Source organism: Podarcis melisellensis, assembly GCF_964234715.1.
Source record: "Podarcis melisellensis genome assembly, chromosome: 10".
NCBI classification, from domain to species: Eukaryota; Metazoa; Chordata; class Lepidosauria; order Squamata; family Lacertidae; genus Podarcis; species Podarcis melisellensis.
The window spans coordinates 29,677,460-29,704,466 of NC_138542.1; the positions used below are offsets into that span (position 1 = coordinate 29,677,460).

At 42.0% G+C, this 27,007-nt stretch overlaps 1 protein-coding gene across 3 annotated transcripts in view; it reads right to left on the reverse strand.

The window, feature by feature from the left end:
- Positions 1-15,052: 15,052 nt before the first annotated feature.
- Positions 15,053-27,007, reverse strand: part of TAFA2 (TAFA chemokine like family member 2) — a 149,900-nt gene continuing 137,945 nt past the window's right edge. For all 3 annotated transcript variants that reach the window (XR_014172380.1, XR_014172381.1, XM_081928139.1), the window contains one exon: positions 15,053-17,157. Coding sequence is in view for 1 of the 3 variants with exons in the window: in XM_081928139.1 (XP_081784265.1) it covers positions 17,146-17,157 (12 nt within the window). In the remaining 2 variants the exon portion in view is untranslated. The remainder of the gene's footprint in view (positions 17,158-27,007) is intronic.

Sequence of the window (27,007 nt, forward strand, 5' to 3'; positions counted from 1 at the left end):
GCAAGACAGGAAGGTGGATTGCAGAAGCCACACCACATTCTTAATCCTCAAAACCAAGGCTCAGAGGATCATCTGAGATACACCATAGAATGGATGATTAGGACTAAATGCCAAAGGAAGAGCCATGGCTGGTGGGCAGGGGGGGAAGGAAATGAGGATGACTTAAAGCATCCTGTCATAGAATAGACAGGGTACTTAAGCTAATTGAAATAGGACATGGGGAACACATCCTTTGCTAGACAGAGATAGAAGAGCTGGTTTGTGATCTGTGTGACAGTTGAGGACACAAGTAGATGTAGAAAGTATCATCTCTCCTAGAAAACAGGGCTTGGGTATGATCTGTACAATTAATGTATTCTGAGGTTGTTGTGCTCTTTTATACAGTGAGAGGAGATGATAGATTGTTCTGTGCTTTGTTAGATTATACTATCATTTTTCAGAGAAGTGACTTGCATACCAAGAATGTACGATAGCACAGATACTGCCGCCTGCTTATTATCATCTCGGAGATAACTCGGGAAAATTTGTGTGTAAAATATGTACTAAATGTTTGCAACTTGATTAAAAACAGGCAAGGGAAACAAGGCTGCAGTCCTGTGCTCACATACTGGGGACTAAGACCCATTAGACCGAGTGGGTCTTCACTTGTGAGTTGGCAGGCATAGAGCTAGGAACACAGAAAAGTGCCTTATGCTTAGCCAGACTAACTCTGTCTACACTATCTGGCCATGGCTCTGCAGGATCAAATCAGGATTTCTTCTCAACCCTAGCTGGAGATGTCGAAATGGAATCTTCGAAATGGAAAGCTGTTCCTCTACCATTGAGCAATGTCCCTTCTGCCCCAACAGATTGTGCTTTCAGTTTCTTTTTCACAGGTTTGTGTAGCAGGATCTTTTAAAGTGTCATGCCGAAACTGAAAGAGGTGGAAAAGTAGACAAATGTATACACTGCAGCGCCTTAGAAGATGCTAAAAGATAAATTGTTTATCCTGATTCAATACATATTTACTTTGCATATTACTTCACAGAGTCCAGTGGGGCATACTTCTATGTAAATATGCATAGGGCTACAACATCCTCATGGGGCTACAATATCCATGGTTCTTACTAATGTTACTAACCACAAGTGTCTACTAATGGAAAGCCAGAGAGACTAAACTTCCCCAGATGGTTGTGACTACAGAATTACAAATATATGACTCTCAAGAGACCACCAGCGTATGCTAAAAACTCTGGGAATAAGCATTTGACACTGCTCTTTTAATGCATCCAAATCACCCCCAAATGCTATTTTTTTCAGTTGTACAAGATGCTACACAATAATTCACAAGAGAGAACAAAAAAAAGTTTGTGTTCAAATTGGCCAATTTTAATCACTAACAGGAATGACCATGGTGAGTGAATTATAGCAATGTCATTGAAGGGAATAAATATGTTTTTTGAGCCAGCTGCCTCACACCTTTATCCTGGTTTTTTTTTATAGGTTGAACATCCAAGATCAGAGGGTGTGCTGTAATGGAGAGAGAGAGAGAGAGAGAGAGAGAGAGAGAGAGAGAGAGAGAGAGAGAGAGAGAGAGAGAGAGAGAGAGATTTTGTGCTGTGTGTGAGAGAGGGGGGGAGGGAGAGAATCAGACATACAGACTGACTATATAAAGTTATCTGGAGTAGTGGAGCTGCAAATTGTGTGTCTTATAATTTTTCTGGCAGCTCATAAATGCTGTCTTAAAGAATCAAAATATACAGTCAAAACAATTTGAAATGGCTTAATTCCTCGTCTGCTGTAAAGTTTGCTAGCTTTTTCCATTTCTGGGGATAAAAATACATACACTAGCCAAGACTCAGACAGGCATGATGGTGTTTACTGATACATTTCCGCCATGGTAATGCTTCTACTTGTAATTGGTACCCATTAAATAATATATACTTAGGATGCTCACTAGGCTGCTATCCAAGCAGTCTTATATTATTTATGTTTAAAAGTGAAAATCAGCAGCCACTAGAAGTACAGGCTCATTTCAGCTGATGGTGTCATATCAGATTTGATTCCAGCTGGATCACACACATTATTTTAATGCTCCTGCTCCTGCTGCTACTATTGGGGCTACCAGGAGTTGCTGTTGTCTGGCAGCTGCCAAGGGCTATGCCATAGTAGGGGACCCCCTACTAATAGCTGCAGCCTCCTGACTCTGATTCCCCTCCTCTTTGCTGTTGCTGCTGCGGCCTGTTCACCTGCCCTCACCTGTAAGCAAGTAGTGAGAGTAAGTAGTGACTGGGTTGTAATAGAAGCTTCTAACTCAGGGTTCACCAACATGGTGCCTATGGGCATGAATATACCTGCCAGTACCTCCTATGACATCTGCAAAAGGTTTCCATAAATATCTCCCCAAAAATCCACTACGCATGAGAAACTGTTTGATCTTCCTAATCACGTCCTGTTTCCACTGGCTTGGCCTCTCCTACACACCTCCATGGCAGCCATATTTGTGCTACGCCACATCCCTATGGCAGCCATTTTGTGACTGGCACTCACAACACTTTCTCAAAATCCCACAAGGTGTTCACTGGCTCAAAAAAAAAAAAGTCAATCCCTGCTGTAATTTTTCCAACCCTTTAAAACTATAATGCTTCAGGGCAGTGCTGTTTTTCTAGAAAAAGAGGTGCTCAAACTCACCATGAATGCCTCCCTCATTCTCTTAGAATGGCAATGGTGCCCACCTGAGAGGGGCCGGAACTGAGAAAAGCCCTGCTTCAGGGTATGCCAAGTTTGGGCTGGGGATACTCGAGGAATTACATTTTTGCAGATTCTGATAAAAACTGATTTGTTTCGCGCAGCGCCTGCTGACATGCAGGAGGGAACTTAGTTATCCACTTCCCAATTGTATTGAAGCAATTCTCAGCTTCTAAAACATGAGTAGGCAACCTAAGGCCCAGGTACTGGATGTGGCCCAATCACCTTCTCAATCTGGCCCGTGGACGGTCCGGGAATCAGCATGTTTTTACATGAGTAGAATGTGTCCTTTTATTTAAAATACATCTCTGGGTTATTTGTGGGGCCTGCCTGGTGTTTTTACATGAGTAGAATGTGTGCTTTTATTTAAAATGCATCTCTGGGTTATTTGTGGGGCATAGGAATTCATTCATTTTTTTTCCTCTTCAAAATATAGTCTGGCTCCCCACAATGTCTGAGGGAGAATGGACCGGCCCCCTGCTGAAAATGTTAGCTGACCCCTGTTCTAAAATTATCTTATTATTAATTGCTGTGATGATGATGATGATCCCACCCATCCCCCTAAGGTCCTGGGGTTGGGTACAGCAATTCAAACACTATGTTAAAAACAGATTAAAGCAACTTACAGTACAATAAGGTGGCTCCTAAAATATACCACTTGGGTGTAAAATATCAGGGTAAAAAGACTGTATCTTTTTTTGAGCTACAGAGGGCAGTGGAACAACAAACATGCTTCCTTTTCTGACCTTAACACACGGGGGAGTCTGTAGCAAAGGAGGGGGTCCTTCAGGAAGCTGTGTATGCATTTCAAATGTGTGTGCTTATACCAAGGAAAAGAAGTTAGAAATGTATATTTTTTGAAGAAAGGGACAGAATGGGCATAAGAAGGAGCACACACCAACAGAGAACAGACTGGTTCCCCCATCCATACCTTGGGCATCTAAAAATCACCTGAGAATAACAGCTCTAGATATGTGTCAGAGTTTGCACCGTGGGCTTACCAGATGTGCATGCCAGGTACTTCTGATTTACCTCAACATTGGGAAGACTTCATAAAAGGGAAGTGTACAAAAAGAAACAGTAATAAAAGTGGACATTCCGAGCAACAGGAGAAGGAAGATCTGTCAAGTCAATTTCCTCAGGATTATTTCCTCTACTCTAAGCATTCTTATGAAAAGCTGTAACAAGCTGGCTTTAGGAAAAAAGAAAAATGGTATATGCCACATGAAAGCAATTAAAGAAATGCTTTTTTAAAAAAAAAATGCATGAAAGTTGCATACCAGACACTTCATATTGTGTAGCTATTCTTCATATTGTCTGGCAACAAACCATTCTCTCAGTTCTATAACACAACTTTTACATCCAGATTGCTAAACCAAGCAATCTGGCAATCTAGAGATGGTGTTTGTTGTTTTCTCTCTGAAAAGGATTGGAAGAGTAGCCATCTGGAAAAAAAGGAGAGCCTCATTTGCATTATTATTATTTTTTTTAAAAAAAAACCTACTGAAACCAGGGATGTCCTTTCCATTTAAATCATGACTGTGTTAATTAAGACAGATGAAAGGGTTGACCAAGCAATTATTAATGAAAAGTATATGAACCAAGGAAAGAGGAAATGATGTATTTCTCTAAGGTGGTTCAGAAGAATATCCCTCAAAGCTGAATATCAGGGTGCCCAGTCACTGTTTTCCCACTTTATGCTACTTAACTTTCCATGATTCAATAGGTGCAGCTCACTACCTCCATTCTGCCAATTTTCACTTACCCTTCACAGGACAAAGAGTGGGAAAATTTATATTGGAGCCCCTAGTCCAGAAATGGTATCATTTTATACCCCAGTGCATAATGGGACATTCATTTGGCTTTTGCAGTTGAATGCATTCATGTTGTATATATGAATCTTTTTGCCATCCTATTCTATTGACTGCATATTGTATATTTATATTTCTGTAACCCACCCGGGGACCTCACGGTAAAGGGGGGATCCAAAATTTTAATAATGATGATGATGACTATGTTTTCAGAACAATTACAGCCACAGGCTATGACTTTGGGAGTTTGAGAGCAGGGGCAGATTTAGGTTTGATGAGCCCTAAACTACTGAAGGTAATGGGGCCCTCTTGGGGGCATTGGAAGAGTAGCCATCTAGAAAAAAAAGAGAGCCTCATTTGCTCATATGTCCAGCTGTCATTTGTCAACAACAAATTGTCACTGCTTTTTGTGTTGAATATATGCTATATGGTAATTTATGGACCTAATAGGTATCTAAAGCCATTTTATTTGTTTTTTATCTTATATTTTGGAAATGTACATCCAATTTTTTTCCTTTAATTTTTTTTGAGACCCCCCCCAAGAGAGTGGGGCCCTAAGCTATAGCTTGTTTAAAGGTACCTTTGCCCATACGGGCCAGTCGTGTCTGACTCTAAGGTTGTGCACCCATCTCACTTAAGAGGCCGGGGGCCCAGCGCTGTCCGGAAGCTTGTTTAGCTTATACGTAAATCCGGCACTGTTTGAGAGCATTGCCTCACTTATTTATGATCTCACAACAACCTCTCTGAGGTTCTGCATTTGGACTTTCCTAGATCTGAGCACATCACATTTTATTTTACTTTTTTGTCCCCTGCCTTTTGGGAACCAGAAATATGGTTACACTTTCCTCCCCAGAAATATAACGCAGAACATAAGAGTTTAACCTTCTTCCCCCCTTTCTTCCCTGTCGGTTCTGATTCTAAATGTTCTCTTAACCTCTAGTCCTTCTTTGCAGCACAAACTCTCTCTTTTTTTCCAGTTTCAGCAAAAAAAGAAGCTCCAGAGAGTCAAGCTTAACTCGCACTCCAGTATACATTTTCTCCTCTCTTAAAGGAAGTTGTACACATGAACTCTTAAATGTGTGATCTTACAATAATGTTCCAGTCTTCCACTTTGCCCTACAATGGTGTGTATTCACTAGTATGTTATATCTCCTTGTGGCCATCCAGTCAATAATTATTGTACCACATAAGGGATTGGTGATGTTTATGCATACCTACAATGTGTTCTAAAGGTACGTATGTACAGCGACTATGTGTTTACCTCTTCATTTTATCATAGAGTCGGGTTGCCATACGTCCAAATTTCCCCGGACATAGCCAAAATACTGCAGTGTCCAGGCGGAAATTGCTGAAATGTCTGGGAAAATCCAGACGTATGGCAACTGATGTCAGAAGTCTAGATTTTGGCGAATCTCCTTAAAAATTGCTTTAAAAACTTTGTTTCTTTGGGCAAAACTTAAAAAAACCCCAAAACACCCTGAACAACTGTGTGCCATTTCTCTTTCCTTGCTTCATATACTGTTGCATACATTACTGCATAAACACGTAGTTGTCGGGCTCACATGCAACATTTTGTTTGTGTGGAAAGGAAAAATAGAATGTAAAGCAACTGTTAAGTCCCACAGTGAAATAATGAATATTGTGAGATGTGTTGTCGTTGCTGTCACAGTAGCAGAACATTGGAATATCTAACCGGATATCTAACCATTCACTGAAAATTTATAATCCCTGCAAAATTCTGTACATTATTTTGAATGGTTACTCAGCAATAATTTTTGCTCGTTATCAGACTTGGTGCACAGCTTTGAATATTCATGCTGCCTTTTCCTTTCCCTCCCCTCTTTATATAATTATTCATGAGTGAAACACGTTCAGTTTACTTGCCTAGATTTACATATCTATTACCGCTGCATTTTTATTTGCCGAAATGAATGCCAGTGGGTTTATTTATTATATTCGAAAAGACACAAAAGTATAGCTAGCCAGAGATACGTGCTCAAAGAATTACAGTATATTTTGGCCTCTAACTAGAGTTTTCTCTTGTAGATATTTGATCCAGCTTGACAATCTTAGCTCTTTTGCATCTCAATTTGATAGGAGCATGTTCATTTCTGAGTGGGTGTTTTCCTACCTGTTTCAGTAGTGACTGATGGTCAAAACAGTAGAGCCAAATGATGCTGAGGAATTTGGTAATGAAGCTTATAAAGCTTATTGAATAAAATATAGAAGCTCGTTTCAAATGTCATATAACGTTGTAATGTATTTCAGCTTAAACTGCATGAAAAGAAGCCTTATAAAGGTCCATTACTTTCTTATTTTGAAGGGCATATGAAATTTTCCTCCCACAAAGCCAGACAGAATGCAGTTTCCTTGTACTCTGGGCTAGACGCAAGCAAGAACAAAATTGTCAGTATTGATTATTAAAATCAATTAGAAATATTTTGATTTCCCTGCTGCTTTTGAAAAAGATTTTTAGATTCCAGCCTCAGAAGGCAGCTTCTGGCTAACCAGTTCTTCATCGTACTTATGGCTGCTTACCTTTAATTCCTTGATGCGAGTCTTTAGATCTATAATCTGCCCACTCATAGAGATCTCCCTGGCCTGAAATGTTGCCACTCAGATATCAAAGTGCACACATTCCATCATTCTAATAGTTAAATGATGGCAACACTCTGTAATTGAAACAGCAGGAAAGGTCACCTTGGCAGTCCTGTGGCTGGTTTTTAAAAAGTAGCTTAAGGCACCATGGCTTTTTATTGTGAATGAGTTGACAAGAGTTTATGTCTGTGCACAGACAAAGTACATTTAAATAATTTTAAAGTTGTGACACAAAGCCTCCACAGCCTGTCTGGAGTTTCTGCAGAGAATTAAAATGCCCTTAAAGAGATTTCAGACCAACCCAGACAGCCTGCGTCATATGGAGAGTAAAGATGGGGGGTGAGGACACACGCTCAAATATTTTCGCTGGAGACACTTGGAAAGAAACTGCAAAGAGCTGAATCCCAAAGAGAACCAAAGTGGGACGTGTGCATTTTTCACAAGATATGTTTTCTTCTGCTTCTGTGAAAAGTTTGAATCAGTTCCCATTGTCTTCCAGTCTCTATCTGCTGCCTAGGAAACTCCTTCAACCTCAGTCATCATCTTTTTAATTTGTTGTGGGGTCAAAAGCAAGGGCAGTGCAGGTATTCCTAATAGTGCCTGTCCCAAATTCGGCTAGTCCCAAATCTGTCTCTTTTCTATTGTCAAATCTGATGGGTATTTAGTTTTTTTAAAAATAATAATCTGGTAGGCGTGAATAGTGATGCTCAAAGGAAGCACAATGCAAACAAGGTAGTTGCCTGGGGCTCTCTTGCAGCACTGTAACTGAAAGCATATGGGTAGAACATGCAATAGCTACATGGGACTCAGAGCAGATCCTAGTTAGGCAATTAGAGTACACGTCAGAGTGACAGCGTCTGCCTAGGGGCAGGGTGCTCTCATAGTGGGTCTGAACTTCTGAAGGAATACTAAGAAACTGCTAGATCCAATCATCTTTCTGGGATAGGAAAGATTTGACAATCGCTCAGTAAGTTATTGGATACCAGATTTATCCGCATGGCAGCTATCCCAATGCCCTCAGCACCTTGCTTGAGGTCTGCAGGTCTGGGTCTCATTAGTGCCTAGAATGGAGACTACCTGGAAACCACAGACACACACCGTTTTGGGTTCCATGTTGGAAGAAATAGTTGAATGTGTTCAAATCTTGCATGTAAAAGTAAATTACTGTACTGAAGATGCTATATACTTATGACAATTTGGGGGAACGAGAACATAAAACAACCAATAAGAAGAGAAGAAGAGTTTGGATTTGATATCCTGCTTTATCACTACCCGAAGGAGTCTCAAAGCGGCTAACAATCTCCTTTCCCTTCCTCCCCCACAACAAACACTCCGTGATGTGAGTGAGGCTGAGAGACTTCAGAGAAGTGTGACTAGCCCAAGGCTAGCATAACATAGCAGCTGCATGTGGAGGAGCGGAGACACGAACCCGGTTCACCAGATTTCGAGTCTAACACTCTTAACCACTATACCACACTGGAGACTCTAACGTATCAATTGGTACATATATAATTATGATAATAATGCAGGAGCTAAAAATGAAAAATGAAAATTAAACCATATACAGTATAAATACCTGAAATAAATGAATAATAAAAGAAACCCATTGTAAACCAGTGAAGAGCCTACAGACATTCTATACATTCCAGAAACAGCACCCTTATAATGTGCAATCATAGTTTGTAACATAGCTCACCTTGAACGCCCCATGAATAGCAAGTGAAATACATAAAGGAATATGCAGAACAGAGGTAACGCTTACATTACACGAAAGACAAAGCGATGCCTCAACCTGGGAAAATACTATTTTGGGAGTATGCCTTGTTTTATTCACACTTGGTATGAACACAAAGGTATTTTGTAACGTAACAGCAAATATTCATTCTTCAACGTTTTCCATCATCTTGCATTTCCATATGCTCTCCCACTAGGAATCTAATGAGCTCTTCATGTGAAAGATATCAAGGGACTATGTCTGAGAAACAACAACAGTTTATTATGGTACATAAAAATGTATGAATTCACTTTCCCCATAAAACGGTGGCAAAGCTTTGGAGGGAGGGGGTGGGAATCCTCTGACTACAGTGGTACCTCGGGTTACAGACGCTTCAGGTTACTGACGCTTCAGGTTACAGACTCCACTAACCCAGAAATAGTACCTCGGGTTAAGAACTTTGCTTCAGGATGAGAACATAAATCACGCGGTGGCAGCGGGAGGCCCCATTAGCTAAAGCGGTACTTCAGGTTAAGAACAGTTTCAGGTTAAGAACGGACCTCCAGAATGAATTAAGTTCTTAACCCGAGGTCTATAGATGTTTTGAGAACAATATTAAATCTTCCAAAACAATGCAGTATAGTGTGGCATATCGTTTGTTAGTTACCGTAGTTAAACTGTGGAAGTCGCTCCCACAGGAGGCAGTGACGACCACCAATCTTTAAAAGAGGATTGGACAAGGGCATGGAGAAAGCTATGGAAGGTGACCAGCCGTGATGGCTATGCTCTGCCCTCCGCAGTTGAATGTAATGACACTTCTGAATGCCAGGAGAGAGTGCTCTTGTGTTTGAATGCTGCTTTGTGGGTTACCCACACAGGCCTCTGATACTGGACTAGATGGGCATGACTGATCTGAGATCATAACAATATTGATTGATTGACTAGATGGGCCATTGTCCTGATCCAATGGGCTCTTCTTATGTTCTTCTTCTTCTTATTTCCTTATGTACTAACTACAGAAGTCTCCGGAGCATCACTTCAGATGTCACTCGGATCCAGGATAAGTAGGGCTGTGCACATCTTATTGGCTTAAATGCAGCTAGGTCGTTCTTTTTCTCAATTTGGTTGAAGGTGGCTTGGAGGCAAAAGCATCAAAACGCAGCATTTCATAAGAAATGACAGGATAGATGCGGATTGTGGTTATGTTATGTGTGTAGCCATTCCCGAACTAGCAGCAGCTGCACACTGGATGCAGAGTGAACAGGAGTGTGGACCAAGCCTGTATCCCCTCCTTTCAAGAAGTGAAATTTGATCCCAAGAAAGAGAAGGTTCCTCATTGCAGATAAATCAGGATTTGTGGTGTGTGTGTGTGTGTGTGTGTGTGTGAGAGAGAGAGAGAGAGAGAGAGAGAGAGAGAGAGAGAGAGTGTGTGTGTGTGTGTTTGGGAGCAAAATTTGTCTTCCACTCCAAGTGGGTGTTGGCTGTGCCTGTCATAACAAATAGTTATTTGTGTATGATACCTGTACAGTGGTACCCCGCAAGACGAACGCCTCGCGAGACGAAAAACTCGCAAAACGAAAGGTTTTTTCGTTTTCGAGTTGCCTCGCAAGACGAATTTCCCTATGGGCTTGCTTCGCAAAACGAAGCTTGCCCAGGGGACAGCGGGTCTTCTCTTTTGAAGCAAGGGGCAGCGGGGAGAAGCGATCTTCTCCCCGCAGCCCCAGGTCCGGGGACAGCGGGAAGCGCTTCCCGCTGCCCCCGGACCTCTTTTGAAGCAAGGGGCTGTGGGGAGATCGCTTCTCCCCACCGCCCCTTGCTTCAAAAGAGGTCCGGGGACAGCGGGAAGCGCTTTGCGCTGCCCCCGGACCTCTTTTGAAGCAAGGGTTTGCGGGGAAAAGCGATCTCCCCGCAGCCCCTTGCTTCAAAAGAGGTCCGGGGGCAGCGGGAAGCGCAGCGCTTCTTCCCCGCTGCCCCCGGACCTCTTTTGAAGCAAGGGGCTGCGGGGAGATCGCTTCTCCCGGTGCTCCGAAGCCGGGCGGGGGGGAGGGAACCTCTCCCCCCGCCGCCAGGCATCGGAACGATGCCCCGATGCCGGGCGGTGGGGCGGGAACCTCTCCCCCCGCCGCCGGGCATCGGAACGATGCCCCGATGCCGGGCGGTGGGGCGGGAACCTCTCCCCCCGCCGCCGGGCATCGGAACGATGCCCCGATGCCGGGCGGTGGGGCGGGAACCTCTCCCCCCGCCGCCGGGCATCGGAACGATGCCCCGATGCCGGGCGGTGGGGCGGGAACCTCGCACCCTGCCGCCGGGCATCGGAACGAGGTCCTGGACCTCTTCTGAAGGCAGGCGGGGGCAAAAGTCTTTGCTCCCCCCGCCTGCCTTCCCGGGACAGCGGAGACTTCTCCGCTGCCCCGGGCGATCTTAAAATGCTGGCGGGCGGGAGCGAAGCGTTCGCTGCCGACCCCCAGCATTTTAAAATCTCCTCGGGGCAGCGGAGACTTCGCTCCCGCCCGCCAGCATTTTAAAATCGCCCCGGGACAGCAGGGGCTTTTAAAATGCTGGCAGTCGGCAGCAAAGCCCTCCTGTCCCCGGAGCTTGCGGGGCGGGAGGTGGGAAGAAGGGCTTTTCTTCCCACCGCCAGCCTTCAGAACAGCCTTCTGAAGGCTGGCAGTGGGAAGAAAAGCCCTTGTCCCCCCCCCCAGCCTTCAGAAGAGGTCGGGGGACAGACTGTCCCCGGACCTGGTCTGAAGGCGGTTTCCCTAGGAACGCATTAATTGATTTTCAATGCATTCCTATGGGAAACCGTGCATCGCAAGACGAAAAAACCGCAAGACGAAGAGACTTGCGGAACGAATTAATTTCGTCTTGCGAGGCACCACTGTATTCCTTCTTCATCCAAAGGATAGCATGTCACCCATGTCATCATTTTGAAATGTGTGGTTATTGGGTTGTTGTTGTTTTTATTTTATGTATTTTGTGGTTTTATATTTTGATTTTATTCTGTGAACCGCCCTGAGACCTCTGAGTATAGGGCAATATATTAAATAAATAAATAAATAAATAAATAAATAAATAAAACACAGTTCCATCTCCTTCATATTTTCTTTGTAACATTGTGGGGTATGTAAAGCAGGAACATAGTGACATGCCCCAAGGCCATGTAGTCTACCGCTTCATAGCTGAGCAAAGACTTGAATCTGGGTTAAACTCTGCTAATGTAAGTATAACATTAACTCTCACCATCCCTTGTTTCTCTAAGAGAAACAGAGAGACGAGATGAGTGCTGGTATATTTTTATTGGCAGTTAGTAGGTTTCTTTCAAATTAGCAATGTCTTCATTAGAAGAGACTGATGTGGCAGAAAGTCGTTTTTTTTTTTATTTACAGCATAAGGTATTTATTTATGATGGTGGCACAAACAGAGTTCACAGTTGAAATTTTTACTAAGTCTTTACATTGACAGACTGTGCAGTGGGAGCAGACAGGTTTGTACGATCAAGTATTTAAATGTTTAAAATATATCATCTGGGAGCATTTTCCAGTGGCACAGAAGAGTAAACATGAAAGATCTCTAGGATGGGAATTAAACAGCAAAGGCTGACAAGCAGTGATTAGGTAATGCTCTTTGTGCCACTTAACAGCATAGAAATTATGAGAAACTATTTAATTCCATCAGATTGTTCAGCTGTGTCATCTTCTCAGTGCACAGCTCAGTCGATTTAACTATCAGCAAGAAAACAAACAGCAACGACAAAAAGATTAGGATGACATTTGCACTGAAAAATCAAAAGCATGTCCTATTTGCCACTATCTTGGCTTGCAGTGGATGTGCTGTGATTCTAGACATGAAAGATAGAAGAGTCAATCAACAGGGAGAGATAACGACAATAATATCAAATTATTTGGAAGTCAAGGCAGGGCCAGCAGACCATCTGATGTAAACAACTTGCCACAATGCAGATGTATTCCTTCCACCTATGGGATCCAGAACTAAGGTCTAATAATCAATGAGTAGGCACACTGGAGAAAGGCTTTCTGCTGACCACATTGCTCCAGGTGACTTTATGGAAGTGCACCAAGCAAAATGTTGTTACCATGATACTCTTGGTGAAGCCTGCACTTTGGGTCACAACTGTGTTGGCATAACCAAAGAGCTGCCAGTGCAGTAACTGCCTTTTTGACTTTTACGTTATGTACTGGGCAGGCGTGACAGGAATCAATGGAGAGCAGAGGTGTAACAACCGTGGTACTAAACAACTGGCTGCAAAAGACCTTGCGTCTTTGACTTGTAGATGCATTGGGATCATTCAGGTGTAAATCAAATGGATGAGCAGAACAATAGATACTCATCTTAGGTGACAGCAGGAAACCGGAAGCAGAACTACTGTAAAGGTGGGTATCCTATTCAAATAGCTGAAACCTTGGACATCCACTGCCCGTTTATGCAGACCAACTAGATCAGTGATGGCCAAACTTGGCCCTCCAGCTGTTTTGGGACTACAATTCCCATCATCCCTGACCACTGGTCCTGTTAGCTAGGGATGATGAGTACCAAGCTAAGATGAGTACCAAGTTAGCTAAGATGAGTTAGCCATGTTAGCTAAAATGAGTACCAAGTTTGGCCATCACTGAACTAGATGAACTCAGTAGACAGCAGCTTCCTAAGACCTTAAAATATTGCTAAATAATGAAACCTGGACCTTGTTGTTGTTGTTTAACTGTTTAGTCGTGTCCAACTGTTTGTGACCCCATGGGCCACAGAATGCCAGACACTCCTGTCTTCCACTGCCTTGCGCAGTTTGGTCAAACTCATGTTGATAGCTTCGAGAACACTGTCCAACCATCTCATCCTCAGTCCTCCCCTTCTCCTTGTGCCCTCAATCTTTCCCAACACTTACACAAAAAACAAAGGTTTTATTTTCTTCCCTAAGGGCTAAGATAAATGTTCTCAGCTGCATGTACACAGCAATTCCTTTTGGAGTGGCGGGCAAAGGAAAACACACGGCGTCAGGCGTCAGAGGATCCAACCCCCACGGTAGGTTGCCAGCAACAGATAAGACAAGGAAAGTTCTTACCAATGTCTTTTATTCAATATTCACAGAGAGAGGCTTAGAAATGCAGCCTCTTCGAGTAGTGACGTTGCTCCGAGTGAATCTCCACCCCCTCCCTCTCTCCTCTTCATGCGTCATCACTACGGGTGCTGAGAAGTGCCTTTGCCTCTGGGCTCTCTGCTCTCCTACTTTCAAAGCCCACCGGATTCTGGGAGAGGGGAGGTCTTGAATGCTTTCTAAAGACACTGTGTCTGTCAGCTGTCGCCCCTCTGGCGCTTCTTCTCCCTCCTCCCATTATTTCACAGCTTTCCCCCTCATCTTCCTCTGAGCTGTGACCTCCCTCAAACCCCTGATGTAATTCTGAACTGTCTCCTCCTTCTCTGGAAGGGTCAGGCTGGGGAGGCGGTCTCCACCCTTTCTCCTCTGCCCAGTCCCTGACACCAGGAGAGTACCGGCTAATTCATCACCATTTTTTATTTAGAATATTACTTGTACATGTTGCCTTTTATTTCTGGTTCTAAGAATGCTAGATACATATTCTTTTTTTTAAAAGTTGGGAATCTGAGATTTATTGTTCATGTCTTCCCCCTTGCTCCTCCCTCTACTGATGGATGCCATTGCTTCACAGAGTGAAGGAACCCGGAGCCAATCCTAGAAAGAATTCAGCGGCTGCACAGGCTCTATTTTTAGCTTGTTGAACAGGTATCAGTTAATTTTATTTGGACAGAATGACTCTCTTGTCACCCAATTCAACCCCAAGGACTATTCCCCCCCCCCTTTTGCCACTGAAACTGTGTTAACTGAAGGGGAGCCTCTGATGCCAAAGGAACATTCATGCCCCACTAATGTTAATAGCATTATAGTTATCCTCCGCCACCAAAGTTACTACCTCTGTTTGCTGAAATGATAACCAGAAAGAAAAACAAGGTGACGTGCTCAGCAAGGCATAAAAGGAAGAAGGCAAAGAAGGGAACAGGAATTCCTAGACTGGATTCTGTATCTTGAAATGTCCCTTATCTATTTTTAAAGAGGCTTTTAAATATATATAAAAGAGCTTCCAACTGCATATGCATTCTGAGATGTTCGTTTTATAGCACAAATTTATTCACCGGTTATCAGTTATCACAACATTAACCCACTGCAGAAACTCAGTTCAGTATATTCGAAAATCCATTTATTTTTCACCTATTGATATGCATGTCTTACACTTGTATATAATACAATATTTTCAGTGTTGGTTTTAAGAATAAACACAAAGGGGGGGAAATGTTGAGAAGCATGTTGTAGATTTTTTGGCTAAATTAAAGCCAAACTCATAACTGCTACAAAATTACACATTTATACTTTTTACTATCCCAAGCAAAGGAATTAATCATATTTTTTTGAATTCTGTGTTTCTCCGTTACACATACCTTTAAAAAACGAATCCATACAATATTAATCCTGTTAAAATATCAAGACTGCTAACTGATGCTACAATCAATTTATCCTAATTAAAATTTAATTAACAAGAATACCCCTTCTGCAAAAATTTGGATTACTCTGTAGCAGAATTATATACTATACATTTCAGATTGATTTTCAGCTATCATTCGTTTTCTTTCATCCAGTGCCATAATACAACAGAGGTAATGAAATTGTTGTGGAACAATCTTGTATCACATGACAGGAAAAAGTACCTCAGGGTGCTCATTCATCATAGAACCCAATTTATTTCTAATTAGCCACGCCAAATATTTCTTACAATGGGAAAGAGTTCCGTTTCCCCACAAATATTAGTAACCACTTGAAACAACTTGAGGTTCTGGGCATAACTCTTTCTGTTAGGATTGAATTTGTGTAGTTTTCATATTACCTCCCAAAACAAATGGAGTAAAAATTTGCCTTCTCTTTGCCTTCTCTAAGACTAACTTGCAACATCAGTATGGAATGCAAAAGAAACCATTCGTTCTGTCTTCATATTTCCACATAGCATGGTAAATATATTAAATGGAATATAAAATTATACATTCTGTAATAACTTAGAAAAAAAAGTTTACAGCTGCTTAAGGCATTTAAACATTAAGATTTTTCATGAAACAGTAGATCACCAAGATTAAAAAATAGATACTGAAATAGGAGATAGAAAAGAACTTCTGGTTTAACAAAATAACTACAGAATGAACTCAATGTACCTGGAGTGGCCAAGGAAATCTTCAATGGATTCCAGATTTGAAGAAACCTATTTCGTCCTATCAAGAAACAGACATCTACTTAAGCATCCAGATAGTAATATTTTTTTTTCAAGCAACAAAAACCAAAAACCTAAAAAACGTATCTGAATGAATACCATTGAACCTCAGAATGGAAAAATTAACATGCACCCGTCTATTTTCATGAAGGGACTAGCTAGCGCCATTTATTCTTTACCATAATCTTTGTAGGACCTAATGATAATAAACCAAAGTGTATGCAAAAAAACACCCATCTTCTTGAAATTATACGGAACTGATTATTTTAATAGCATGTTATTGGAAGGGCTTGAACATTCTGTCTCGATCACCCTTTATTTGTCCGAAAGGAATTGCGGTAGTTGGTTAGTCATAGGGAAACATGTCTGACTAATGATACATTCGTATATGGGTGACGTATTCAGATAACTACTACTTGCCAACAATAATGATTAACGATGGATATATAGTATTTCCATTCCTATAAGAAAAGCAACTTCGACATGTTGAAATATGTAGCCTTGGAGCTTCAGGATTAGAATACAAATTAAACGTGTCTAAAACTGTGCTGTGTCAGAGGACAATTTCTGGAACAGTGGTTTGATTACAGCAGTGCACAGTCCCACCAATAATTTGCATGGAGGACCAGGAAAGTTCCAGAGGAAATGGATCAGTACATTTCAAAGTATACTGCTTTCATCGAGGTGAAACGTCACAAGTCTCAAGGCAAGGATCCAAAGGATTGCTATTTCTTCGGCGTCCTCTAAGCATCACTTCTTCGGCCGTATATCCCTTCATGTTTTTGCTATTTTTACAAATGTACACAGTTCACTCCGTCGAAATCTCGTGTGTGTGACTTTCCAGCCATTTTGATCTCAAGTGGCTGCTGATTACAGCGAATGTTCTCTTTGAAATAATTAGTATGCCCCAGCAGTCTCAAGCCTGACCTCGAGGATTGTTAAGTTGGATATTAAAACTTCCTACTTGGCTGTATTTAATGTTATCAGCCTCGAGTGTGATCTGATTTGTCTTTTGCTATCGAGTTACCTGTAAAAACAAAAGAATATAAAGAGAAGAAAATATCAAATTGAGGGATGTTGAACATTAGGTTTATAATGGCACAAATCCGTTTACTAAGCCCCTCTGTGGAGAAGGCATTTCTAAACATGCACATAGCAATAGAACTGCAATTAGGTTTGTGTGTGACAAAATGAACTACTTGCCTGGATCCTATTGTAACCAAGCTTAAGCTGGAATGGAAATGAATGATAAAAACAGGTTACCTCAACTGTTAAAAGGGAAATGTGGCTTTGAGCTAGACCGAGACCTGACTGTTCCGTACCAACAAGGGAAAGTCACAAGATCTCCATTTGAGTACACCCTCTTGTGGTGAGATCTGGTATTCCCCAGTCACACACAGTACAGTCGTATCTTGGAAGTCGAATGGAATCTGTTCCGGAAGTCTGTTCGACTTCCAAAACGTTCGGAAACCAAAGCATGGCTTCGGATTGGCTGCAGGAAGCCACAGAAGCCCCATCAGACGTTTGGGTTCCAAAGAACGTTTGCAAAGCGAAAGACTCACTTCCAGGTTTTCAGCATTCAGGAGCCCAAACTTCTGAGTACCAAGGCGTTTGGGATCCAAGGTACGACTGTATTCCATCCTGTGGGGGAATGGGTTACATAGTGAGGGGGAATGGACCGTTCACTTCTGACTGAAGTCAGGATGAGATACAATACAGCAGGCACGTCCAACAGGTAGATTGTGATCTACCGGTAGATCACTGGACTTCTGTGGTAGATCACTGGCTCCCCCCAAAGAAGCCCAACAAGTTTGGCTCCCCTAAAAAAGGCTAAACATTTTTTCCTGCACCCCCCCCCCAAAATGTGGCTTTCCCCCCTCCATAAAAGAAGCTCAACAACTTTGACCTGAACCCCCACAAAGGGGGTAGATCACTGCCAGTTTTTAACTCTGTGAGTAGATCGCAGTCTCTTGGGAGTTGGCCACCCCTGCAATATGGTGCTTCAGTTCTCTGCCCAGGTGTGGCTATGCAGTTAGTTTCAAAAGAGGTGTTTATAACAGTTAACAGCAGGATCTATATTTTATATTGGTCAGGAGAAATGAAAAGGATTGGTTGTGATAGTGGCTACTTTTTCAAAACCATCGGCCCTTAGTTATAGGCCAATAAGGATTCAGATTTCCAAGGGGATGTTTGCTGGGAGAGTTCTCCCAGGGATGAAAATTAGGGCAGGTCCACTGTTTGGGGGGTCAGTTGGTCAGTCAGTTAAGGGACTGGGAAGAGGCAGAAGGTAAGCCTGGGAATCAGAGGAGGCATAAGTCGAGAGAAGCCAGCCAACAGAAGATTACGTCTGGGTAACGTGGTAGCAGCGGGACGAGACGACGGAGAGAAGAATGAGGCCGAGGAGGAGCTGGCGCCGCAGCAAAAGGCTGCTGTAAACGCCCCCTCAGAGGCACCTGGTTGGGTGCCTACCGAGGGGTGTGGGCGCCAGCCAGGTGAGAGGAGGAGGCAGGGGGCTAACGCCCCCTGCTAGGGGCGGAGCTCGGGCTCCTGCCCACAACCACTCCCCTCTCTTCCAGGGAGGAGAGTCTTTGGCTGCAGGACGACTCCAGGGAAGGCCACTATGGCATCTTTGTGGAAGAGTCCTGGTCTTCAAATATCTGACCAGAAGGAAGAACTTAAGAGAGCAGCTGAGGCAAATCTATCAGGAAGACAGCAGCAGTGCCTCTGAGTGAACTTTGGAGGGGAACAAAAGCTAAATTGACTATTAGCTTTACACAGGGTGAAAACCAGGGCTCTCTCTTTTGAGGCAAAGTCTTACAAAGTAACTGTGACAGATTTAAGCAAATATAAAGCCAAATATTGTTAGATGACCAATGTATATGTGTACATGTACTACTGCATTTCATTCTGTCACATGTAATAAATAACAAATGTAATAAACTTTAATAACACATTTGTCTGAAACAAGTCTCTATTCATCCGGTGCCTGGATGTGTGATAAAAGATGGCTAAAAAACCAAGTTGGAATTAAATGGTAGTGGTGAAAAAGTAAAAGGGCGAGACTTAAAAAAAGAAAAAGTATTAAGCTATAGGAAGGTAGATCCTACAGGAGTTTAAAAGCAATTTGTGAGATAGTCAATCCAAGTGGCTCTCTACAACATGGTAGTAGCTGGAACATTTCTGTCTAAAACTGAAGGACTCTGGCTGTAAAACAAATCTGAGCCTTTTTTTTTAAAGCAGAACACATAGAAACCCTAAATATTAGTTTGCAGATAATGCTAAATAATGAAAAGTACATAATACTCCTTAAAGAATATATTAGGACTGTCATCATAGACACCTAAATAACAGTCCCTGACCAGCATTTGCGCAAAGTTGTTCCCCTCCCCAAATAATGAACTCATGTTGCTACTTTAAAGGCTGAGATTCTACCAAAACCAGAGAAGGATCTTGTTTTGGGAGAACTTGAGCATACTTTTAAAAAGAAAGTTCTCGTGGGGATTTTCACCTCTTGGTTGGAGCCATAACTTCAGAAAGGTTTTCAGGAGCGCTTTTAAAAAATAGCAGCAGCAGCAACCACAGGAAGAATGAATTAAACCAATTCTGCTTTGGAAACAAGCCTATTGTTGAGAATTCGAGCAATTTTCAAAATGTACTTCCTCAATCTTTCCTGTCTCAAACTCAAGTCAAAAAGCAGAAATAATTTGGTGGGAGACAGAAGCGGCAACACTGGAGGCGGGGGATGGGACATTTCTGTACACAAGATATATTCATCCTCCAATCCCTTGTACATAAAGGAGCTCTCAAAACTTCACTGGAGCACTTTCATCCGAGCCAACATAAAAATAAAAGGATCACATAGAAAGAATGCATAAGACAGAAAATTTCACAGTAATTGGATTTTTTCCCTATGCCTGACTTGCATTTAAAATATGAAGAGGAAAGAAAACAAGATCACTGTCATATCAAAGAGAACATCTTTAAGGAGTCTTTCTGCCGCATCAGTGGATGCAATTAATAATCATGTTGCTTTTTTGTATTAAAACTTCATTAAACAATGCCCTCCTTTCTCTGGTGGGCTGACTCACTGGACTGACCATGGTAACAGTTCATCAAGAGATACATCTGATTTTGAAGGGCCTTGCTCCTTAATGATGAAACATTCCTTTGCCTTCAGCAAAAGCATCTGCATACGAGTCTTTTATCAACTCTGGAGATAAGTTGATCTGCGGGAGGCAGTGGAGGACAGGAGTGCCTGGTGTGCTCTGGTCCATGGGGTCACGAAGAGTCGGGCACAACTAAACGACTAAACAACAACAACATTTCATCCTTGGGAGACACTTTGAAAACTACTGTTGAGATGTGGGGTTTAGAATTATCAATGCATTCATTATTTTTTAACCCTACCAGTGAAACTGGCTGAACTGACACAAATTAATCAACACCTTTGTTTTCTGTGTTGTTCTGATGCTTCACCATAGCTATGGCTAGGCAATTATCAATTGCACTTCAGACAGGGGCTTGAACTCTCTTCCGAACCATGATGCCTGCACAGGATCATCCTTTCTATGCAGCCAAAAGAAATGTAACACGGTCCTTTGCAATATTTTCTCCTTCTTTACCTAACAGCTTGAGGTTAGCAAGGGCAGGGTTAACAAACTGAAATTTGAAATGTCAAATTTGGCATCGTCCTTAGGCTTTTATCATCCTTTGGTGACTTTGCAAAAGCCCATAAAACAGTCCAGTTCGAAAAGAGACTCCTCCGCTTTGCAGTTAAGGATGTGTCATACAACTCACATAGCATGTTAGTATCCTAGCAGGCAGAATAATTCCATCTTCAGAATGTGCCAGCAAAATAATTCATGTGCAGCTGCACAACGTAGCCATGCATGGTGCATGATCATAAATATATATATATCTACAGCACCATCCCTGTTTATTTAGAAGACGAATTCATGCTTCACTGGGTGCATTTTATTTTAGTTTGCTTATTGTTATTATCACCATTATCATTACTATTGTTGTTTCACTGGAGCCTCTAATAGCTTTCTGTTGCCAGCACTCCTGCTGCTCCACCTGTCCTTTCTCCTTCTTAATTTTATGCTTGTAGGTCACACGCCGTTACTCTGAGTAATACTTGGAATAGTCCAAATTTGCCACTATCTGAGAATATAAATCCCAATACAAGGGAAGCACACACCAGCCATTAGTGTTAATGGCATCTATCCACTTATACATTACTGTTCAGATGTGGAAGTCAATTTCATAAAAATGCAGTTAAATTTTAGCTAATATCCATCCATGTTATTTACAGGAAGCTTCCCTTTTTGGAAAGAGTGTAAGGTTTGCAACGGAGCAGCTGGAAGGTAGAGTTTTGTGCCAGGTTTTTTTTATATATATAAATAGAAAAACAGAATTTGAGAGCGGCACCAAGCCGATCTTAAACATCCTAGGAGAACAGTAACATTCCAAATGTGTTCCAATCAATTCCAATCAACTTTTCAATTAATTATTAATACATCTGAAAATTAACTTTTGCTGTTGCTCAGTACTACAGATGGAAAAGGATATAACACCCTAAATATTTATTTGAATTAATTTGTTCATACTTGGCGAGTTATGGCTCCCTTTATGCTAATGTCTTTTTTTCCACATAGGTTGTTATGTTATAAATACAAAGAATTAGGCTCTCTTCATTTTCTCTGTGCTCAGTGTGCAATTACGGTATAATTACTCTGCTGTTTCAAGACTTTTTAATTTGAATTGGTGAATGGCTGCTGTGAGCCAAGCGTAATTGCATGTGAACTCGCCACTTCTATATTAAAACAACAATGGATAATTAAATCTAAAAGAATTTTACACCTCAGATGAAGTTCGATGAGCGCATGTTCGGCTCGCGTGGCATCACTTACCACAGGAATAACTCAGAAGGTCCTCTGAAGGATAAAATCTGCCTATTAACCACTGCATTACAAAACTGTGGCGACATCTAAAGTGGTCCAAACTGGCAGACAGGGTGGAAATGACGGAAATAGACCTGGGCATCAGAATTGGGTTGTTGTTGAGCACAGGGAGGATGTGGGGAAGAGGGATTTTAAAGTATAGCATGTGTGCAATGAGCATCGGAGGGAGGACCTAAACTCTTTACCATCTCCAATTTCCATTACAAAATTGCACTTCACCAATAATTTTCCTCCTGTGAGTCTCTGTGACATGAAGCAATTGCCCACAGAGGAACTAACTTTGGAGAGGTCAGTGTATAGGGAAAGATTCGGCTTGGCTGTTTTTGCTCACCAGTACTGTACTTGGACACACACACACACAGCCCTAATCTGCTTTCTATATATTTGGTAGGGACATGTTGTTATCATGGCTAGGTACATATTGAATAGAACATACTATTGAGTGGCACTGTGGGTTAAACCACTGAGCCTCGGACTTGCCGATCGGAAGGTCGGTGGTTCGAATCCCTGTGACGGGGTGAGCTCCCGTTGCTCGGTCCCTGCTCCTGCCAACCTAGCAGTTCGAAAGCATGTCAAAGTGCAAGTAGATAAATAGGGAAGGTAAACGGCGTTTCCGTGCGCTGCTCTGGTTCGCCAGAAGCGGCTTAGTCATGCTGGCCACATGACCCGGAAGCTGTACGCCGGCTCCCTCGGCCAATAAAGCAAGATGAGCGCCGCAACCCCAGAGTCGGCCATGACTGGACCTAATGGTCAGGGGTCCCTTTACCTTTACTTTACTATTGAATTTATATACTGCTCTATACCCGGAGGTCTCAGGGCAGTTCACAGAATAAAATCAAAATATATAACCACAAAATACATAATCAAAATAAAAACAACAACCCAATAACCCCCCCCCCAAAAAAAACCACATTTTAAAAGGGCATAGGATCCTCACAACATTTAAAGTAAGACAATTAACAAACCTGGACAAGAGCCACTTGTTGGAAAGACCATGATCTCAGGAATGTTTGCAGCAATATTTAGTGCCAACCGAATTGCCCAGGTGCCTTTCTGATACAAAGGCAAATAGGAACATAATAAGCTGTACCACCAGGTAAAATCCTCAACACAGGATTTTGCTGGGGTTGGGAGGTATTTATAATGTAGCAGCAAATGAGAGGGCCTTTCTCATTTCTTCATTGGTGTCTTCTGCTCAGAAACAGGGGGTGAATGAAGAAGAATACTTTCTGATGTTAGAAGAATGGCTAATATGTGTCCCTCTAGCTTTTATTGAACTACAACCCCACCCATCTGCCAAAGTTGCCCTATAGGGTGATGAAAATCTAGCCTGCTGTTCCAGAAAGGTTTCCCAGACGTTCAGCAGAGGGATGTATGAAGGAGCTTCTGTCAAGGACCATTATTTGGAACTGAGCTTTCCTACTTGTTTATAAATGAGTGTTGAAGTGGCCACGTTTACTGATGACACCAAACTGTTCAGGGCGGTAAGAAAAAGGGATTGCCAAGTACTCCAAAATGTTTTCTTCAAATCATTCCTAAGACCGAGTTAAGGTGGAATGGGTGATGCTGAGATGTGTTGCATGTGTGTGCACATGTCATTATAAGCACAGGTGGAGCACGGTACAGAAAGACCAAATGCTGCCTTATATCAAGTCGAGCTATTCCTCCATTTAGCTCTATTTCAACTATGCTGACCGGAAGCAAATCTCCAGGGTTTCAAACAGGAGTCTGTTCCACCAAGAGATGGCAGGGAATGAACCAGGGAGACTTTGCATGGAGAAGCATGGGCTCTACCACTGAGCAAGAACCCTTTTGCTTTTTAAATCACAGGGTACTACCATACAGAATTTTATTTTGTAACAGTGTGCTGGATCCAGAAATACGGTGTTGGCTCCGTTATGATCACTTGCGCAAGAGCAAGTGGAAGATTTTGCAGAGCACAAATTTGGTCTTGAGACACGGAGCAAGACCATTTCTCTTGAGAACGTGCTATGGCTTGAGCTAGCAGACCTCCTGCAACAGAATCATACGCCGCTTTGTACTAAAAGAAGCGCACTGCTGGGTTTTAGCTCTGTTTCTAACCTAAAGCTGTTGCACTGACTCAGGAAATGCCTTTCAGCTTACAGAAGGACAGCCCTGGATCAAACCCTTTGTATGTATTTTGGTAAAGGCCAAACTTGCAGCTACATGTATCTCAAGCATGTGTGTGCTTCTATGTCATATATAAAGGGGGACTGGTCATATACTTGTCACACAAATGGTGGGGGCATCCCCCACAATCTTTCCAGGACTGTTTTTAAGCAGCCTGCCCCACCTCTGCCACCACAATTGCCCTCTCATAGTAGAGCAGGGAGAAAATTCCTTAAAACCGGGGAGTTTAGCAAGGAAAGGTAATGGAAGGGCATTTCATTCTCCTCCTGTCCCACACCTTTTTGTGTAGTAAGCATACTCTTGTGGCCTCCCCTTTATACCATACCCCTATAAGTTTTAAGTTTTGTCAGTTTTTCTTATTATTTCTTACTCTTTTTCTTCTTCTTTTTCATGTTCTCTTCTATTTTGAATAGTTTGTTAATTGTAAGAGTTATATCTGGGTGTTTTTTTAAAAAAATAACTGTTTATTCGTAGAATCGTAGAGTTGGAAGGGACCAAGAGGGTCATCTAGTCCAACCTCCTGCAATACAGGAATCTTTTACCCAACGTGGGGTTCAAACCCACAACCCTGAGATTAAATGTCTCATGCTCTTCCAACTGAGCTATTCCTGTGCTATTCTGGTGAAGAGCAGGAAATAAATCTAATAAATAAATAAAATTAATATTGTGTGTGTCTGTGTGTGTAATTTTTTGCCATAAATACTTATAGATGTCACATTAGAAGAGATATTCCCTCCTACATGGGAAGGAATGGGTTATGCCTCTCCTGTGTCTGTGACACATGTATGCATGGCCTGAAAACAAATGATATCATCAAGTCTCCTGTGTGACTGTTGTATTAGATTACAGTAGACTTCTGCAGCCAGGCAAGTGGAATGGAGGTAGTTTATGATTTCTGCACTTCGTGGAAAGCAGAGTTTGTCTGAAAACACATTTTTGAACAGATGGGAAGGCACTTGTTATAAGGATTTTGGAAACTGTGCTGTATGTTTTCGTCAAATCATCAACAGTATGTGATTTGTGTAAGCAAAGGAGATTGTGGTAACATAGTTCACAGTTGTGCATTCTGAGAAAAAACCAACTTATTGGTTTGGGCATCATTCATCATCTTGTTTTTTATTGTCATTATATTTTCTATCAAGCTTTCCACGTCAAAAAATCAAAATGTGGAACATCCTGGTATGAATACTTCCATGGCTGCAGAAATAAGCTTGAAAACATGATGTAAACAAAGACTGATTGACTGACTGGTGGCAGAACATAAAGTTCTTAGTGTGGTTTGCAATAAATAAGAAAACAATTAGAATATACAGAAGATATAAAACCAAATACGGTAAATCAAAAGCAATATAAATACACTCAAGTACCTCATACCACCCTTACAAGTTGAAGCACAGATTGAAAAATTGTGAGAATAACAGACTCCATCAGTTATTTAAAAAGCCTAGGTGAACATGAAGTTCTTTATCCAGTGACAGACATTAGTGGCTTAAAAGTCAGAAAACAAGTCCCAAATTATTACATTTCCCCATGAATCTCATTTATAAGGTGTTTCTTGAAGAAGAAGAAGAAGAAGAAGAAGAAGAAGAAGAAGAAGAAGAAGAAGAAGAAGAAGAAGAAGAACAACAACAACAACAACAACAACAACAACAACAACAACTTGATTCATTTCCAACATATATTTGGAGTTAACAATCCCAGAATAGGAATATTATAAAATCAGTACAAATGCACTGTGCTTTTTTCTTGTCATCTGCAACATTATCATAAACAATTGGCATTATATGAACTGCAAGTAAAACAAAGCAAATAAACTGCAGTCCTGCAACTCAGAATTTATTTCTGATTTCACCCTAATTGCTAAGTGTTTCATCCTCATGGGTAAAAACATGTAGATGTAGATGTTGCTGCCTATCACTGAGTGCCCTGAACATTTTTACTTTCAGTAGCTTTCCAAGTGGCCCAGCAGCAATTTAATGTCTAAACCATTTATGTCTTGTGATGCTATCAGTTGATGCTTATTAGTTCTTACAGACTAGGGTAGATTCAGATGAGCAGCTGACATCCAATTCGCAAGGCTGAATGGGCAAAGAGTTTCCCACAAATATACTGCCTTGCTGAAAAGAGTCTTATAACAGAAGTTCCAGATAGCTAGGCTATCATGTGATAATTGCAATAATCTACTCAAAAACACCTGTGATCTCACAAATTTGGAGTTGTCCATAACCTACTGTTTAAGCACTATTTATGTCAGCTCTATGCGCCCACTGCTTCTTGTTTTCTACTTATTGCCACAAACAGTAATAGCCCTAGACTGGCGTTTCCATCTTCACTGATTCCTGCCTCAATTTCTTCATGTGGGTCAACTCAAGCTTCTCTGTTATTAACTAGGAACAGAGTGGTTCAATGCAACTGACCTAGCTTCCTGGCAGGTTAATCCCTTTAACTTTGAAGGGAAGTCCGTTTAATGTCAAAGAGATACCGTATTTTTCGCTCTATAAGATGCACTTCCCCCCTCCTAAAAAGTAAGGGGAAATGTGTGTGCGTCTTATGGAGCAAATGCAGGCGGGAGGCTCTGCTCAGTGCTCCCTTTAAAGAGCCACGTGGAGCTCTTTAAAGGGAGAACGGCTCTTGGAGGAGCCTTCCTCCCACTGCCCTCAAGAGGCTCCGAGCGGCTATTCCATAAGCCAGGACAGCAAGAGGGATCACTGCGCAGCGATCCCTCTTGCTGTCCTGGCTTCTGGCTTAGCCGTGCGAAGCCTC